Raw genomic sequence first — 18,695 nt, 5'->3', positions numbered from 1 at the left:
TAGACTAACGACAAGTTGTTTCACCGTCGTTTTTAGGGGAAGCAACCATCTAAATCTGAATCGTTCAACGCAAGCAACGTTATCCAAAATAAACGACATATTGTTAAATTATACATGGACCGATTGTCGTTTTTGGGAATTATAATTCATTGAAATCTTTTATTGACGAAATAACACTGGGGCTACACAATAGAGGTAGTCTCCTCTTGGCTCAGCAAATAACTCAGGGGGGAACTCAAAAATAAGTGAGAAAACCACAACAGAGGTAGCCTCCTCTGTTAAATTATACATGGACCGATTGTCGTTTTCGGGAATTATAATTCATTGAAATTTTTTATTCACAATAAACGACATATTGTTAAATTATACATGGACCGATTGTCGTTATCCAAAATAAACGACATATTGTTAAATTATACATGGACCGATTGTCGTTTTCGGGAATTATAATTCATTGGAATCTTTTATTGACAAAATAACACTGGGGCTACACAACAGAGGTAGCCTCCTCTTGGCTCAGAAAATAACTGTGGGGGGAACTAAAAAATAAGTGAGAAAACCAATCAGATTGACAAGAGTATCATATTTATTGATATTACTTAAATAACATTTACTAATTCCTTCCACTTTTCAGGGCATTAATATGTAAATATATTATAGAAAAATTTGTTGGTTTCTTAATAAATCAATACATAGACATCTATCTTCTTGTCATTATCCAATAGACATTGACAAGCACATATCCTTATTTGCAGGATATGATTTGGTGTGCCTGAAAAAGAGTCAAGAAAAGAATACAATAATGAAAAGGATGAGGACGAAGGTTGGAAATTATTAAGAAAACAGAGATTGAAGAGAATACAATGATTCTCTCTATCCAAGAAAAGAAAGAGAGTAATTACTTCCTTTTGCCTGGAATATGTTCTGTAATTCCCTCTCTTTCTCTCCATTGCTTTTTCTTTCAATTAATTTATGCTATATTCAACTAATTAATCTATTACATTAACTTTCTTAACAAAACACGACAACATTAGAAACTAATCCAAAACATAAAATACCTGATGTGGATATGCAATCTCCAGTAATGCTTATGCGATTCCTAACACTGTTTGTATCACCTGTTGTCATGGTTTCTCTTATAAGAGTAAGCAAATTTTACTGGATAGATACATAGAGAGAGAGCACATTGAAAAAATAAGTGTACTCTAAACATATAGGAGGAGAATTTGTGATTACTGATAGATATACACAAGCTGTATATTTATGTATAAATAAGATAGGTTACAGAGCATAAATGTAATACACAAAATAAATTCTAACCTATATATTCAGCCTCTTGAGAAGATCAATGCAATTTTATACCCTATTCTTCTTGATTAGTCTTCAATATTCTCCTCTCATTCTCATTTGTTTTTTCTATCCTCTCCATCATTGAGTGGTGCAAGCTTTTTATGAGTGCTTTGCACCTTCTGGACAGAAAAATCTTTGATGTTCATGGTTACATTTAAGGACTCAAGTTCTTCGCAAGCTTCTTTTACCATTCTATCATCAATATCTTTGACATTTTATAGGTCTAGAGATACATGCGCTGGTATAGGAATTGCAGAGGATCACCTGTCTTCTTAATTGGACTTAACGGCTCAATCTTTTTGTGGATGTGTTTCACCTCCTCCTCATAAATATCTTTACCGTTCAACAAATCTGGAGGCCCGACCTTCTTTCGATTATCTTTCAAATCTTCACGAATATCTGTAACCATGTATGAATTAAGAGGAACAATCACAGTTTTATTCTTGGTTGGCTTCGAGGGTTAAAATTTTTCACTAGCGCCTTTCACGTCCTCATGAATACCTTTGGCCTTCAATGGCTGAAGATCAGGCATGAACAGTTCCATTGTCGTGTTGTCTGTGTGTATTTTCTTGGTTGAGTCTGGGGGCTCCAACTTTGAACTAGTGTCTTTCACCCCTTCATGAAAATCATTTACCTTTGTGGTCTCAAGAGGCACACGAGTATCTTTCACCTCCTCAGAACTATCACTGTCTTCTTGTTTTCTTAATATTGACTTTTCTGCAGAAACAGGCTGTGAGTTCCCTTCATCCAAAGAAGATGGAATTTTATCTTTCATTGCCTTGTCATGAAGGTCTGTAAGCATGACCTTCATGTCTTTCACATCTTCATGAATCTCTTTCACCTCTCTGTACGTCTCCATCATAACAATATCATAAAATCTCTTAAGCGAATTATCCAACTCAGTAAGCTCTTTCATGTAACGAGGCTTCGTGAAGCAACTGCAACAATTTGTTTCTGATGAGCACTTAAGAAGAAGCTCCTCCCCTTCCTTTATTTGCTTCCAAACTGTCTGTATTTCCTGATTTCCCCGAGCTAGCATTTTGTTTAGCTCTTCAATTCTTTTACTACTTGGATTTATTGACCTTATCCTTGACTCTATGCTCTGCAGCATAGAATCATACATATCTGATCTCCTCTTTACTTCCACCACAGCTTTTAACAACTTCCCTAATACCACTTCCACAGCAACATCAATAAGAATCAACATCGCTAATCTTCAATTTGAGTTCTCAGCTCTGCAAATTTCACTACATTGATCTGCAACTATATAAATAGATTCCTTCATTTTGTTCATAACTTAAACAAGGTAAAGCATTAATTTAACTATTTTGGCTTCTAAAGTTGATGAACCAACACACCAGGTTCTTTTCTTGTTAGACACCCAAGAATTAAAGTAAGCAAATATCCTAGTTAATTTCTACACTATATTTTTGTAAACTTAACAAGAAGCGGATGGAAGAAAAGAACCTGGATGTTCTCTTTATAAAGTAAAGCTAATATTAATTTAAAAGATTGAACAGCGGCTCATGAGAGCTTTACTGGAGTAGAAACTGGAGTAGAAACTGCACTTATGTTAAAGACTGGATTGACTTACCTAATGCGGGTTTATGGCTCAACACATGGATTAAATCAAAATTTTTGTTGAGACAAAAACACTTTAACCTGAACAAAAAAAGATAAATTATGAAATATTTTTAAATAATTATTATTTTTCTTGGTTTGGTATAGAGGTGAGGACGATAGACCCGTCTATTCAAGCATAATCCGTTAAAAACGACTTAACGCATTTTAAACTCATTTATGGACTAAGTCAATAAAAATAAAACTTTTAAAAAATTATTTTTATTTTATACTTTTGTTTATAATATATATTCATAAATATTTTCATTTAAATAAAAATTTTTATTTTTATTGATTTAATTCATACGTGGAGCCATGAGTCCGAAATACACGATTCAATCTCAATGCATAATTTTACTCTTGCTTTCGTTTTTTATTCCTTCCCCACTCCTAAATTTTCAAGCGCCTCTGAAGCTGCCAAAGATTTATTCAGGGGCCTTTTTAAGTTGACAGAAACCAAATTAACAATATCCAAACACTAATGTTGATTAAGGAACTTCAGCCTTATGGGCTTTTGGATAACCGCAGCCCAGATCTAGGTGTCAACCATGTTACAATGTGAACGGGCGCACGTACGAATCTGTTATAAATGGAAATCCTATCTTCCACGGAATGACGTAATATTATTGTCTGTAAACAAACGTAATAATGTTTTTACTTTTGAGTAAGCTATTTTCATTTTCAGACACTAATTATTGAACTTGTAACTAACTAAACTACCAGTCATGCGACCACCAAAGAAATTATAGAGATCATTAGATCAAAAGAAACTAATTTTATTACCTATGGCCCACCATTTTTTTAAAAAAAAAAGTTTTTGTTCAGTGTTCATAAAAGCTATCCAGGAGGACGACGACTTTGTTTGTTAACGGAGTTAACACGACGAAGTCTTTCACCTTTAGCTATTGGTCCGTAAGCAAGAACCTTCCTCGTCAATTACTTTTGCTTACACTTTTTAACCCAGAAAATATTATTCTTTTTCATTCAACAAAGAGATCGAATAGTTTTATACGCGAAATGAGTGAAAGAGAGTGTCTAAGTTCAATCATCACAAAAACAAAAAGAATGAGCGAAAGATTTCCATTTCCCAAACTAGTCAAACCCATAAATTGTTTCCCCTATATTGATTTGATTCCTAAATTGTAGTTTTGCAAGATCCAGCTTGAAATTTTTTTTTTTTTCCTTTTTCCTGCTGAAGAGAAAAATGGAAGCTTCAACGATCTCATCAGCAGCTCTAGGAGCTGGATTGGAGATAGTTTTTGGAAATTTTATTAGAATTATTTTAGAGGTACGAAGAGGCAATGCTCTGTTTAGAAAAACATTGGAAGATCTTGAAGATTTGCTGCAGTCGTTTTTGCTCAGTATCAGAAGAATCGATTCATTAAATAGAGAGTTTGATCGACCGGGAGAAATTGATGGGTTAAAAGATTTGATCAAGAAAGGTGAAGCTTTAGTAATTAAATGTTCAAAAATCCACAAGTATAATTATGTCTTGAAGCCTTTTTATATCAAGAAATTAACGAAGTTGGAGGAGTCTATTCGTAGGTATCATACTACCACTTTACAATTACAGCAATCTGCAGATATAAAAGAGGGTCTGTTTGAAGTAAAGGTACTTAGTACAAAGTTCAGCAGTTTAGGTATTGGAGCATATAGTGGTGGGAATGTTGGTGGTATATCCGGTAAGAGTGGTTTTGTAGGTGTGTGTTCACCTCCTGGGCTTAAGATTAAGCCAGTTGGGTTAGAGATTCCACTGAAAGATTTGAAAGAAAAGCTGCTTAAACAACTGCAAGTGATTGTTGTATCTGCTCCTGGAGGATGTGGGAAGTCCACATTGGCTAAGGCGCTATGTCATGATTCCGATGTTAATGGTACCTATTTATTCCTTATTTTGGTTGATTTTACCTTTTTCTTTCCCTTTCTTTTTGTCAGTTAATTTGGTTTTGAACTTTTGATTGGGCTTCAAACTTGCAACCTCTCAACCTTGAGACGACATTAATACAACTGAACCGAAGCTCATTGGTATTCGTTTTTTTTTTTTTTTAGTTGTGATGGGTGCATTAGTTTGTAGTTTTGATCTTGTGAGAATTATTTGTTAATCATCCGTGGTATTAATGGTTGCTGCAGTCATTAGTTGATATATTCTGATGCTATCTTTATTGAACTTTAGAACATTTATGTTTTGTTAAATAAATCAGTCATTGCTCATTAGGGTTAGAGGGAAAGGTGGTGATTCTATTAGATTGAAATACAAGCAGAAATACTGTTTATATCACTGCAAGAATTGCCTGTTTTGCAACGATTGAGATAATAATTAAGCAAATTTAAGGTTTTCTATACAAAGTGTTCAGCCTCTATGGCTGTCAGATAATGTTTTAGGCTCAATTGACCATTCATTTGTTGGAAATTCTTGGAAGAGTGATGAGGGAAATGTAACCTACGGTTTTGTGTCCTTCGAGATTAGGATTTGGGTGTTCGCCTATAGTCTTTCTTGCATTATATTTTCTTTACGTGAAATGCTATATATAGAATTCCAAAACATTCAATATTTTTATATGGGATTATGCCAATGAACAGACAAATACAAGAGCAATATCTTCTTTGTGGTCGTCTCAAAATCACCCAACCTGATGGTTATTGTACAAAGGCTATTCCATCATCTGAATCAGATGGAGCCTGATTTTTTAAGTGAGGAAGATGCTCTTAACCAATTGGAAAATTTGCTCAGGTCCATAGGACCAGATCCTATACTGTTGGTCCTTGATGATGTTTGGTCTGGAGCAGAACCGCTTGTTGAGAAGCTGACATTCCCAATACCAGGTTACAAGATTTTGGTGACATCAAGATTCGAATTTCCACGGTTCGGTTCTAGTTATAAATTGCGAACATTAAGTGATGCAGATGCCATAACTCTTTTTCATGACCTAGCATTCCTCTCAGATGGGAACTCATACAGACCAAATGAAGATGTAATTAATAAGGTGCTTCACTAGCTTTGTGGCTGTGGATTACTTATTTCAATTTCATTTTTCACTTTTTATGTGAAGCATCACAAAATCAAGTGTGTAAGACAAGGAGAATTATTAACTTCTTTCCGAAGGAACAGTGACTGCTAGTTATATAACTTTTTATATATATATATATATATATATATATATATATATATATATATATATATAACTGGCTATTATTGCTCTTACAAAGTAGAAAGAGCAAATAATTTTTACTCTTGGCATTGAATAACAGATAGTGGAAGTGTGTAAGGGATTCCCACTGGCCATTTCGGTGGTTGGAAAATCATTATGTGGAAAGTCTTCTGCTGAATGGAGCAAGAGAATTAAGGAATGTTCTAGAGCTGCTTCTGTGATTGCTAACTTCGAGGTTGAGCTGCTTAATTGTCTTCAAACCAGTGTTGATGCCTTGAATGATAATGCTGCAGCGAAGGAGTGTTACAAGGATCTAGGTTCCTTTCCTGAAGATCAAAAGATTCCTGCTTCTACACTTGTTGATATGTGGGTCGAAAGGCATAACCTTGATGAAGATGACGCCATTGCTAATGTCTATGAACTCTCTAACCGAAATCTACTTGAACTTGTACTTACAAGGTATGCTAGCCAGCAATGTTAGTTGTTCATGATAGTTTTTTATGCCCAAAAGAAGTTCGAATTTGTCCCACAGCCAAGTAGCGGAGCCAGGGGGAGTAAAAGAAAAAAATTTTAAAAATTAAGCGGGGCCCAAACAAAAAATATTTTGGAGCTAGGGTGCAGGGCCACCCCTGCCTCTGCCTCTGCATGGCTTCATCATCTTCCAATGTTGACAACCTTAAATATACTATTTTCCTCTGATGGATTTTTTGATCAAATTAAACGATTATGATATGCATGGCAGCAACTATTTTGATAAGCAATGAGTTTGTTTCTAAGCATTCAATTTCTGTCATTTGCCAGGAAAGATGCATGTGAAGATTACGTCTTTCTTAATGTAAAGCAGCATGATATACTAAGAGAGCTGGCTATCATACAAAGTAACACCGGAAGCTTTGAGCAAAGAAAGAGGCTATTTATAGACATAACTGGAAATAAATTTCCTGAGTGGTGGGTGGCACAAAGGCACCTATTTATCAGGGCCAAGCTCTTATCTATCTGCACAGGTTAATAATTTCCGTACCTATTTCCTAATCATATAGAGTCAAACACACACACACACACAAATCGGAAGTACACATTTTTAATTTTGTTCTCCACACCTTCATTCGGTAACCTTGCTTGCAGATGAAATGTTCTCATCAAGTTGGTACAGCATGGAAGCTCCTGAAGTTGAGGTTTTAGTTCTACATTTGCAGACAAAGAACTACACCTTGCCATTGTTCATGGGAGGAATGGATAAGCTGAAGGTTCTAATAGTTGCAAATTATGGTTTCTTTCCTGCTGTAATGAGCAATTTCCAGCTTGTTGGTTCTTTACTCAATCTAAAGAGAATCAGATTGGAAAAGGTTTCACTTCCATCATTTTTCTTGAGTTCGGTGCAGTTGGAGAAGCTAGAAAAGATATCATTAGTTATGTGTAACATTGGTCAAGCTTTCAGTAATTCCACCATCTGTATGCCTAATGTAGTGGAGATTAACATTGATTACTGCAGTGACGTGGAGGAATTACCTGATGGATTCTGCAATCTGGTACGACTGAAAAAGCTCAGCATCACCAATTGCCATAAACTGTTAGCACTGCCAGAAGAAATTGGTAACTTGGTGAATTTGGAGGTGCTAAGACTTAATTCCTGCATCGATTTGTTAGAGTTGCCAGAAACAATTGGAGGGCTTCATAATTTAAGAATTCTTGACATATCTGAATGTTTGAGCCTAAAAAAATTACCAGAACAGATTGGTGATTTGAATAATTTAAGAAAGCTCCACATGATTGATTGCTCAAGGTGTGAATTGCCATGGTCTGTTGCGGACCTTGTCGACCTAGAGGAGGTGACAGGTGATGAAGAAACAACAAATTCATGGAAAGACTGGGAAACTTTCCTTCCAAATCTGAAAATAAAGGTGCATAAAGATATCAACATAGATTGGCTTCCTAATTTTTGTTGATTCTCCGGTCTTTCCTCAGGCAAAAACAAGTGCTATTTGTAGCTTCTTTTCTTTTTTTACTGTTAGCAACAGCAAGTTCCCTGTAAAGGGAAAGAATGTCTTTGGGTAAGTACCCAATTCATTTTCTTGTGACAATTTGAAGGATCAAGAGCAACTTGCTTGTAACTTGCTAGAAATCTAAAGCTAACGTCTGGCTGGACTCTAATAGGGATTAACAGTGTATAAGTCTAGCCTTAGAAGCAAATTAGAATAAATTTACTAGTGTTTATCATTTATGCCAATGCTAAGATATTGACATTGACTGTTGTCAAAGTAAGTTCATAATTGACTGGATTTTGGATTATAATGTAATCAAATATGTTTTACATTATGGATTATCAAACAATCAATTTGCTCATTGACTCTGTTGTCAGTACATGCAGACCACTGACAAATTTACACTATGAACCACTGATGGCCTAATTTTTTTCCAAGAATCGTTCTCACCATATTCTTTTGGAAAGGCTCAATTTGAGCTGAATTTTGAAGCAATCTGTAATTTATCTAAAATTTAATTTTTTTATATTATCAAAGAGTGTAGAAAAAAGAAGTTAAAGAAAAGCTCAAGCTTTTTGGAGTAAAGGTTTGATATCTCTTGTCATTTTCCATTTTCTTTGCATGAGAATTGTGTGGTGTGTTGCTAATAAGACAATATTGCTTCATGTTGAGTGGGAGGACTGGTAATGGTGAGAAAACAGGGGAGAAACAGGGGAGGTATTGAATAAATGAAGTAAATAGTGAGTTTATGCTGAAACAGGTTTTGCTGGAAATTTTACCAGTAACTTCATCTTGATTTTGACCCTATTTAGTGATGGAATTAGGAAGTGTCATAGAAGAGTTATTTGTTCCTCTGTGTGTTAGCTTTATTTGGGTTTTTGAATCATCCAAATCGGAGTTGTATATTGAGAGATATGACCAAAAGAGTACAGACTGTGCAGGCTGGAAAACGCGCGCGCGAATTGCATGACGAGCTCGCGTTGCCTTCTCGTGCTCGCGAATTTGAACTACGCGCTCGCGACTTTCACCTGAAACTCTCTGACTCTCATTTGGCACTTCTCGCGCTCGCGACTTGGCCCTTGGCCTGCAAGCGCTCGCGATCTTCCTCGCGCGCTCGCGAATTTGGCCTGGGAACTCACTGTCTCTCATTTTGCACTCTACGCGCTCGCGACTTTCAAGTACGCGCTCGCGACTTGTGCCCGATAACTCACTGTCTCTCATTTTGCACTCTACGCGCTCGCGACTTGTGTTTTCATGCATTTTTGGACTTCTTTTTCAATGCAATTGGATTCCTTTGCTCAACTTGTATGCCTCCAATCATTTTACTACAAAAATACAACATTAAATCATGTATCAAAACAACATGCAAGCATGCAAATGATGTGAAATCAAATAAACATTATGATTTATGAAGTTATGAACTATGAATATGATGTTGTGTTATATTATTGACATACCAACATTAGGCTCCATTGAGGTTAGGCAGAAACCATGTAGATAAGGCTATGTCGCGACATAGAATAGCAGATCTGCACCCCATAGAGTTTGATACTCCGGCTACAGGCCGTTGAGTGGATATGATTATATATGGGCCATAGCAGCCAAGTCATACAGTTTCATCCAGTTTCATACAGTTTTTCTTATCACTTCGGTTTCACTATAACCTTATGGAGCCATCCAGATATCTTGACATAACATTGAATGAATCATACAGTATTATAAACAGTACGAAAGATAATCAAGGTATAAGGAAAGGATCATGCTATATGTGCTTATATGTTTAATTTATCCATATGCAATTACATGCTTATTTCTATCTATGTATGTGCTTAATTGTTTCTTTATATGTTGAGATATCCACTGAGCTTTATTTGCTCAGCGAGTTACCTGTTTAACTCGCAGGTTTTGAGTTTGGACCGTAGAGAGTCAGCTTGCAACTGCTGCAGTTCATCTGTAGAAGACTCAGTCTTCAGGGTAGCTACTCATTTGGATGTGTACCTTTTGTCTACCCTTTTTATGGCATGTACAGGGCACACAGTTGGGCCCATTTCATTTTGACATTAGTATCATGTCTTGTAAATATAAATTACATTATTTTTGTAAACAACACATCAGCATGATATTATATTCAGTATACATTATGACATCAGCATGACAAGACATAAAGTCAACCAGTTTGTAGCGTCTCGGTTCGGTTCATTCGAGTTAACAGGTGGACCGGGAAGGGATGTTACAAATTTTGGTATCAGAGCCCTAGGTTTAGTTTCCCCGGGCTTGCATGCATAAGTCAGTATAGTGTACATACCATGACTACCCTGATGAACTAAGCAGTTGTTGTTCTTTTAGGAGGATGTCACAAGAAGGTGAGAGTGAGTCACACGCCTCCAGAGCAATGGAAGGTGAGGCTCCAGTAACACCAGGTCAAGCCCGAGCAGTGGAGGGTGAGGCTCCAATAGCACCAGGTCAAGAGGTATTGTTAAAGCAACTTGCAGATACTTTTCGACAGATTGCAGGGGTGATACCTCAAGCACCAATAGTAGTTGAAAGAGAAAGAAAGCCCCCACTAGAGAAGCTTTGGAAATATGGGGCGAAAGAATTCAGTGCTAACAAGGATGATAGTCCAGAAATAGCTGAGTATTGGTTAGATGGGACATCGAGAGTTCTGGAACAATTACAATGTACACCAGAGGACAAGTTGGTTTGTGCCACATCATTGCTCATAGATGAGGCATATACATGGTGGACTACTGTTCAGCAGCGGGTATCAGCAGAGCAGCGTACATGGCAATTCTTCTTGGATGAATTCAAGAAAAAGTTCATTACAGAGGCTTACCTAGATGCAAGGAGGAAAGAATTCTTATATCTGAGGCAGAACAGAATGTCAGTTGCCGAATATGAGAGAGAATTCACCAGGCTCAGCAGATATGGTAAGGGGATAGTGACTACAGAGGCCGAAAGGTGTAAAAAGTTTCAGGAAGGCCTGAACGATGAGATTCAAATGGGAGTGGTAGCTTCCAGATTCAGAGAGTTCTCAGCTTTGGTAGAGGCAGCTCAGGAGATAGAGCGAATTCAGGCCAGTCAGCGTACCAGACGCCAGCGGTCTCAGCAGAGGAGAGACCAAACTCAGAGTGCACCCAGTACCTATCAGTCAGAAAGCAAGAGATTCAGAGGTGCTAGTAGTTCAGCTAGTTCTAGACCTTCCTTTAGCCAAGGCGCAGCTAGGGGTGCTAACACTCCAGCGGTATCAGTTGTGGCTAGTTCTACTGGTGGTAGTCGAGGTTCAGGCAGAGGAACTAGTAGAGGCACCAGTAGAGGTGCAGAGCCAGCTGGTTATACTTTTCCACCTTGTGAGCATTGTGGCAGACGGCATGGTGGAGATTGTTGGTTGGTGACTGGTAAATGTTGGATATGCGGAGCATCAGACCATCAGAAGAAGGATTGTCCGAAGAGGGCAAAGGTTCCTACACAGTTCATAGCAGGCAGAGGTAGAGGTGAGAGCTCCGGAGGGCAGAGACAGCAGTCAGAGACTGTGGACAGACCCGATACTAGAGGTCCAGCCAGGGTCTATGCGATGCGAACCAGGGAAGATGAGGAAGCTCCAGATGTAATAGTTGGTGAGTTTTCTTTATGTGATCATACAGTTTCTTCTTTAATTGATCCTGGATCCTCTCATTCATACATTAGTGTACCTAAACCTTGGGTTAAAGGGTTAGAAGTTGCACATGTGAGTCAGGGTATGTTAGTTACTAATCCATTAGGAGATGTAGTACAAACTCATAAAGTGGTCGAAGGATGTCCAATTGTTATTCATGGAAAAGAGTTTCCAGGAGATCTGATGGAGTTGCCATTTAGAGAATTTGATGTTATTCTGGGTATGGATTGGCTATCCAGACATCAGGCTATAATTGATTGTGCAAAGAAAAGGGTGACATTATATACCACAGCAGGGGAAGAGATTACAGTAGTCGGGAAGCGGCGAGATTTTCTGGGTAATGTGATATCAGCCATGGTAGCAAAGAGATTAATTCAGAAAGGTTGTGAAGCATACTTGATATGTGCATTACAAGCAGAGAAAGAACAGTCAGAAGTGCAAGACATACCAACAGTGTGTGATTATCCAGATGTATTTCCAGAAGAGTTACCAGGGTTACCACCAAGGAGGGAAGTGGAGTTTACCATAGATGTCTATCCTGGAGCAGCACCAGTATCAGTTGCACCTTACAGAATGGCACCAGCAGAGCTAAAAGAGTTAAAGATTCAGCTACAGGAGTTATTGGATAAAGGCTTTATCAGACCCAGTGTATCACCTTGGGGAGCACCGGTATTATTTGTAAAGAAGAAAGATGGATCATTCAGACTGTGCATTGACTACAGACAACTGAACAAACTGACAATCAAGAATAAGTATCCATTGCCTCGAATCGATGATTTGTTTGATCAGCTAAAAGGTGCAGGTATGTTTTCTAAGATCGACCTTAGGTCGGGATACCATCAGCTGCGGATAAAGGAAGAAGATATCTCCAAGACAGCATTCAGGACCCGATACGGTCATTATGAATTTTTAGTAATGCCATTTGGTCTTACAAATGCACCAGCGGTTTTCATGGATCTCATGAACCACGTGTTTCATTCATATCTGGATCAGTTTGTGGTGGTGTTTATAGATGACATTTTGGTCTACTCCAGAGACAAGGTCGAACATGATAAACATTTGCGGATTGTACTCCAGACACTGAGGGATAAACAGCTGTATGCCAAGCTCAGTAAGTGTGAGTTTTGGCTGGAAGAAGTTTCTTTTTTAGGACATGTGGTGTCATCGGAGGGTATCAGAGTGGATCCTCATAAGATTGAAGCTATTGTTGATTGGAGACCACCCAGAAATGTCACAAAAGTTCGAAGTTTTCTGGGTTTAGCAGGCTATTACAGAAGGTTTGTAAAGGGATTCTCCATCATTGCATCACCTTTAACAAGATTATTGAAGAAAGCAGTTGTATTCCAATGGGATAATAGATGTCAGCAGAGTTTTGATACTTTGAAGAAAAAGTTGACTGAAGTACCAGTGTTGACTCAGCCAGTGTCAGGTAAAGACTTTGAGATTTACAGTGATGCTTCTCATATTGGGTTAGGATGTGTACTCATGCAAGACAGAAAAGTGGTAGCTTATGTCTCCAGACAGTTGAAGCCACATGAATTGAATTATCCGACCCATGATTTAGAATTGGCAGCCATTGTTCTAGCATTCAAAGTATGGCGGCATTATCTGTACGGTGAAAAGTGTTACATTTACACAGATCATCAGAGTTTAAAGTATTTACCGACACAGAAAGATTTGAATTCAAGACAACGGAAGTGGATGCAGCTTTTGGCTAATTATGATTATGTCATTAATTATCATCCGGGCAAAGCTAATGTGGTAGCTGATGCCCTTAGCCGGAAATCATTGTTTGCTTTGAGAGCAATGAGAATTAGCATGGAGTTGCAACAGCAGGGAGTTATTCTAGCACAGATGCAAGTACAGCCATCTTGGGTTCAGGAAGTTGCAGAGGCACAGAAGAAAGATGCACAAACAGCACTATGGGTGAAACAAGTACAGGAAGATCATGGTGGGAAATTCAGATTGGATAATAGTGGAGTCTTATTCTATGAAGACAGAGTTGTTGTACCACAGATAGGGGAGCTTAGACAAAAGATTCTGCATGAAGCTCATAACAGTCCATATACAATGCATCCCGGTAGTACCAAGATGTATCAAGATTTGAAGAAAGGCTATTGGTGGCCGGGCATAAAGAAAGATATCGGAAATGTTGTAACAAGATGTTTAACATGTCAACAAGTAAAAGCAGAGCATCAACTGCCAGCTAGGTTGCTTCATCCAATAACAGTGCCAACATGGAAGTGGGATCAGATCACGATGGATTTTGTTACTGGATTACCTCAGACGCAGCGGAAGCATGATGCAGTATGGGTGATCGTGGACATATTAACTAAGTCCGCACACTTCCTACCAGTTCGGATGGACTATTCTCTGGACAAGTTAGCAGCCATTTATGTTAGAGAAATAGTTCGACTACATGGAGTTCCATCATCCATTATATCTGACCGTGATCCAAGGTTTACATCGAAATTTTAGGGTAAACTGCAGGAAGCATTAGGGACGAAATTGCATTTCAGCACTGCATTTCATCCTCAAACAGATGGCCAATCAGAGAGAGTCATTCAAATCCTGGAAGACATGATGAGATCATGTGTGATAGAATTTGAAGGCAGTTGGGACAGATATGTACCTCTCATGGAGTTTGCCTACAACAACAGCTACCAATCGAGCATTAAAATGGCACCATATGAAGCATTGTATGGTAGACAATGTAGGACACCTGTGTGTTGGACAGAACTGAGTGAGAAGAAGATTTTGGGTCCAGATTTGGTTAGAGAAACAGAAGAGAAAGTGGACATCATCAGAAAACGGCTGAAAGAAGCAAGAGATCGACAGAAGTCTTATGCTGATTTAAAGAGAAAGGATATTGAGTACTCGGTCGGTGATAAGGTATTTCTGAAAGTTTCACCATGGAAAAAGATCCTAAGGTTTGGACGAAAGGGGAAGCTTAGCCCTAGGTTCATTGGTCCATACGAGATTGTTGAACGTGTAGGACCATTAGCCTATCGCCTAGCGTTACCTTCAATCTTAGATCGGATTCATAATGTCTTTCATGTATCAATGTTAAGGAGGTATCGATCAGACCCATCGCACGTGTTATCAGCAGAAGAGATTGAAATTCAGCCGGATCTCACTTATGAAGAAGAACCAATTCAGATCTTAGCCAGAGAAATTAAAGAATTGCGGAACAAGAAAATAGCATTGGTAAAAGTTCTTTGGAGGAATCATAAGACAGAAGAAGCAACTTGGGAATCTGAAGACACCATGCGACGACAGTATCCGCAATTGTTCACAACAGGTAAACTTCGGGACGAAGTTTTTATTTAGGAGGGGAGAATTGTGACATCCTACCGAGTCGAGTCTTAGCATTGAGTCGAGTCTTGCATAGAGTCGTGTTGAACCAAACCCGGTTGGGGTAGAATGGGGTATAAGTGGACTTACTTGAATGAGAGAAAAAGATCAAAGCATATGGGTGAGTATTTATTTGCATTAAAAGAGTAAGCTTAGGTAGTAAGTGATAGCCTTTTTCTAATTGAGGTACCAGTTAGGAAGTTTTACATAAAAATCCCTTGATATTGTGATGGCCTACCCGTGATTATCACTTCACTTTCCCATTTTCATGTTTATCTTCATCTTCTTCCTTTCTTCCTTTTTCCATCCATTTTCATGGTAGTTTAAGATAACCTCAATTTTCTCCAAGTAAGTAAAATTTCTTGAAGCTTTATATTATTCAACCTCTAAGTGAGCTATATTGTAGATAATTTATAAGAATTCTGATTTATAGGTGAAGGGAGTTCAAAGAGTGTAGAAAAAAGAAGTTAAAGAAAAGCTCAAGCTTTTTGGAGTAAAGGTTTGATATCTCTTGTCATTTTCCATTTTCTTTGCATGAGAATTGTGTGGTGTGTTGCTAATAAGACAATATTGCTTCATGTTGAGTGGGAGGACTGGTAATGGTGAGAAAACAGGGGAGAAACAGGGGAGGTATTGAATAAATGAAGTAAATAGTGAGTTTATGCTGAAACAGGTTTTGCTGGAAATTTTACTAGTAACTTCATCTTGATTTTGACCCTATTTAGTGATGGAATTAGGAAGTGTCATAGAAGAGTTATTTTTTCCTCTGTGTGTTAGCTTTATTTGGGTTTTTGAATCATCCAAATCGGAGTTGTATATTAAGAGATATGACCAAAAGAGTACAGATTGTGCAGGCTGGAAAACGCGCGCGCGAATTTGGCCTGGGAACTCACTGTCTCTCATTTTGCACTCTACGCGCTCGCGACTTTCAAGTACTCACTCGCGACTTGTGCCCGATAACTCACTGTCTCTCATTTTGCACTCTACGCGCTCGCGACTTTGCAAGGCGCGCTCGCGACTTGTGTTTTCATGCACTTTTGGACTTCTTTTTCAATGCAATTGGATTCCTTTGCTCAACTTGTATGCCTCCAATCATTTTACTACAAAAATACAACATTAAATCATGTATCAAAACAACATGCAAGCATGCAAATGATGTGAAATCAAATAAACATTATGATTTATGAAGTTATGAACTATGAATATGATGTTGTGTTATATTATTGACATACCAACATTAGGCTCCATTGAGGTTAGGCAGAAACCATGTAGATAAGGCTATGTCGCGACATAGAATAGCAGATCTGCACCCCATAGAGTTTGATACTCCGGCTACAGGCCGTTGAGTGGATATGATTATATATGGGCCATAGCAGCCAAGTCATACAGTTTCATCCAGTTTCATACAGTTTTTCTTATCACTTCGGTTTCACTATAACCTTATGGAGCCATCCAGATATCTTGACATAACATTCAATGAATCATACAGTATTATAAACAGTACGAAAGATAAGCAAGGTATAAGGAAAGGATCATGCTATATGTGCTTATATGTTTAATTTATCCATATGCAATTACATGCTTATTTCTATCTATGTATGTGCTTAATTGTTTCTTTATATGTTGAGATATCCACTGAGCTTTATTTGCTCAGCGAGTTACCTGTTTAACTCGCAGGTTTTGAGTTTGGACCGTAGAGAGTCAGCTTGCAACTACTGCAGTTCATCTGTAGAAGACTCAGTCTTCAAGGTAGCTACTCATTTGGATGTGTACCTTTTGTCTACCCTTTTTATGGCATGTACAGGGCACACAGTTGGGCCCATTTCATTTTGACATTAGTATCATGTCTTGTAAATATAAATTACATTATTTTTGTAAACAACACATCAGCATGATATTATATTCAGTATACATTATGACATCAGCATGACAAGACATAAAGTCAACCAGTTTGTAGCGTCTCGGTTCGGTTCATTCGGGTTAACAGGTGGACCGGGAAGGGATGTTACATTTACGAGGAACTTAATGTTTTATTGCCTTTTAGTCCCAATGTTAAGGTTCAATAGACGCATCAAGAACAAATGACTGTGATGAGTTTTCTTGCCGGTCTTGCACCAAGAACAAATGGCTGTAACGAGTTTTCTTGCCGTTCGTGCTCCAATTTTTGAAACTGCCAAATCACAAGTTCTTTCAGACAATGATGTTACCTCTCTTCAAGAGACTTTTGCTAGATTACTACGTACTGAAGGTTCTCACACGCCTTCCCTTTCTGATAATAGTGTCCTTGTGAGTCGTAATCAGGTAGCTAGACAGCCACATCCTTCCCTTGACTCAAAAATAACTGTGGTGGAAAAAACTCGAAAATAAGTGAGAAGACCAATCAGACCGAGAAGAGTATCATATTTGTTGATATTACTTAAATAACATTTACTAATTCCTTCCACTTTTCAGGGCATAATATGTAAATATATTATAGAAAAGTTTGTTGGTTTCTTAATGACTCGACACATAGATATCTTTCTTCTTCTCATTATCCAATAGACATTGACAAGCATATATCCTTATTTGCAGGATGTGATTTGGTGTGCCTGAAAAAGAACCAAGAAAACAATACAATAATGAAAAGGATGAGGACGAAGGTTGGAAATTATTAAGAAAATAGAGATTGAAGAGAATACAATGATTCTCTCTATCCAAGAAAAGAAAGAGAGTAATTACTTCCTTTTGCCTGGAATATGTTCTGTACTTCCCTCTCTTTCTAACACTGTTTGTATCACCTGTTATCATGGTTTCTCTTATAAGACTAAACAAATTTTACTAGATAGATACATAGAGAGAGAGCACATTGAAAAAACAAGTGTACTCTAAACATATAGGAGGAGAATTTGTGATTACTAATAGATATACACAAGCTGTATATTTATGTATAAATAAGATAGGTTACAGAGCATAAATGTAATACACAAAATAAATTCTAACCTATATATTCAGCCTCTTGAGAAGATCAATGCAATTTTATATCCTATTCTTCTTGATTAGTCTTCAATATTCTCCTCCATTCTCATTTGTTTTTTCTATCCTCTCCATCATTGAGTGGTGCAAGCTTTTTATGAGTGCTTTGCACCTTGTGGACAGAAAAATCTTTGATCTTCTTGGTTATATTTAAGGACTCAATTTCTTTGCAAGCTTCTTTTACCTTTCTATCATCAATATCTTTGACATTTTGTAGGCCTAGAGATACATGCGCTGGTATAGGAATTGCAGAAGGATCACCTGTCTTCTTAATTGGACTTGAGGGCTCAATCTTTTTATGGGTGTGTTTCACCTCCTCCTCATAAATATCTTTACCGTTCAACAAATCTGGACGCACGATCGACCTTCTTTCTGAAAGTGTTTGAGGATTTGGAATTCTTGATGATTTGTATTGATGTACAAGACCCTTTAAATAGGGAGAATACAAACAGAATATGGAAAGAAATTACAGAGATTAATTACAGGAAATTAATTGTAATCTGTTCCTAAATCAGAGGAATGATCTGTGGAGATATCATCGGCTAAGACTCCCCCGCAGTTTGAGCGGGCGGAGGACAG

The 18,695-nt window shown here is 37.7% G+C and overlaps 1 protein-coding gene across 1 annotated transcript; it reads left to right on the top strand.

Moving 5' to 3' along the window:
- The first annotated feature begins 3,849 nt into the window (after positions 1-3,849).
- LOC149497918 (putative disease resistance protein At5g66900) lies at positions 3,850-8,459 on the top strand. The gene is made up of 5 exons (XM_089719463.1): positions 3,850-4,841; positions 5,548-5,951; positions 6,217-6,575; positions 6,918-7,120; positions 7,242-8,459. Exons 1-5 carry the CDS (start codon positions 4,175-4,177, stop codon positions 8,060-8,062), a joined length of 2,454 nt encoding a protein of 817 aa, XP_089575589.1. The 5' UTR covers positions 3,850-4,174; the 3' UTR covers positions 8,063-8,459.
- The last annotated feature ends 10,236 nt before the right edge of the window (positions 8,460-18,695 follow it).

This window comes from Jatropha curcas, chromosome 3 (genome assembly GCF_041381405.1).
Source record: "Jatropha curcas cultivar XTBG-Jc1 chromosome 3, XTBG_Jcur_1.0, whole genome shotgun sequence".
NCBI lineage: Eukaryota > Viridiplantae > Streptophyta > Magnoliopsida > Malpighiales > Euphorbiaceae > Jatropha > Jatropha curcas.
The sequence above is the reverse complement of the archived record's forward strand: the minus strand, read 5'-3'. Positions and strand labels throughout refer to the sequence as shown.

Coding starts and splice junctions, on each gene's coding strand:
- LOC149497918 (XM_089719463.1), top strand. CDS start 4,175: ATGGAAGCTTCAACGATCTCATCAGCAGCTCTAGGAGCTGGATTGGAG. Junction 4,842..5,547: donor TCATGATTCCGATGTTAATG/GTACCTATTTAT, acceptor GCCAATGAACAG/ACAAATACAAGAGCAATATC. Junction 5,952..6,216: donor ATGAAGATGTAATTAATAAG/GTGCTTCACTAG, acceptor ATTGAATAACAG/ATAGTGGAAGTGTGTAAGGG.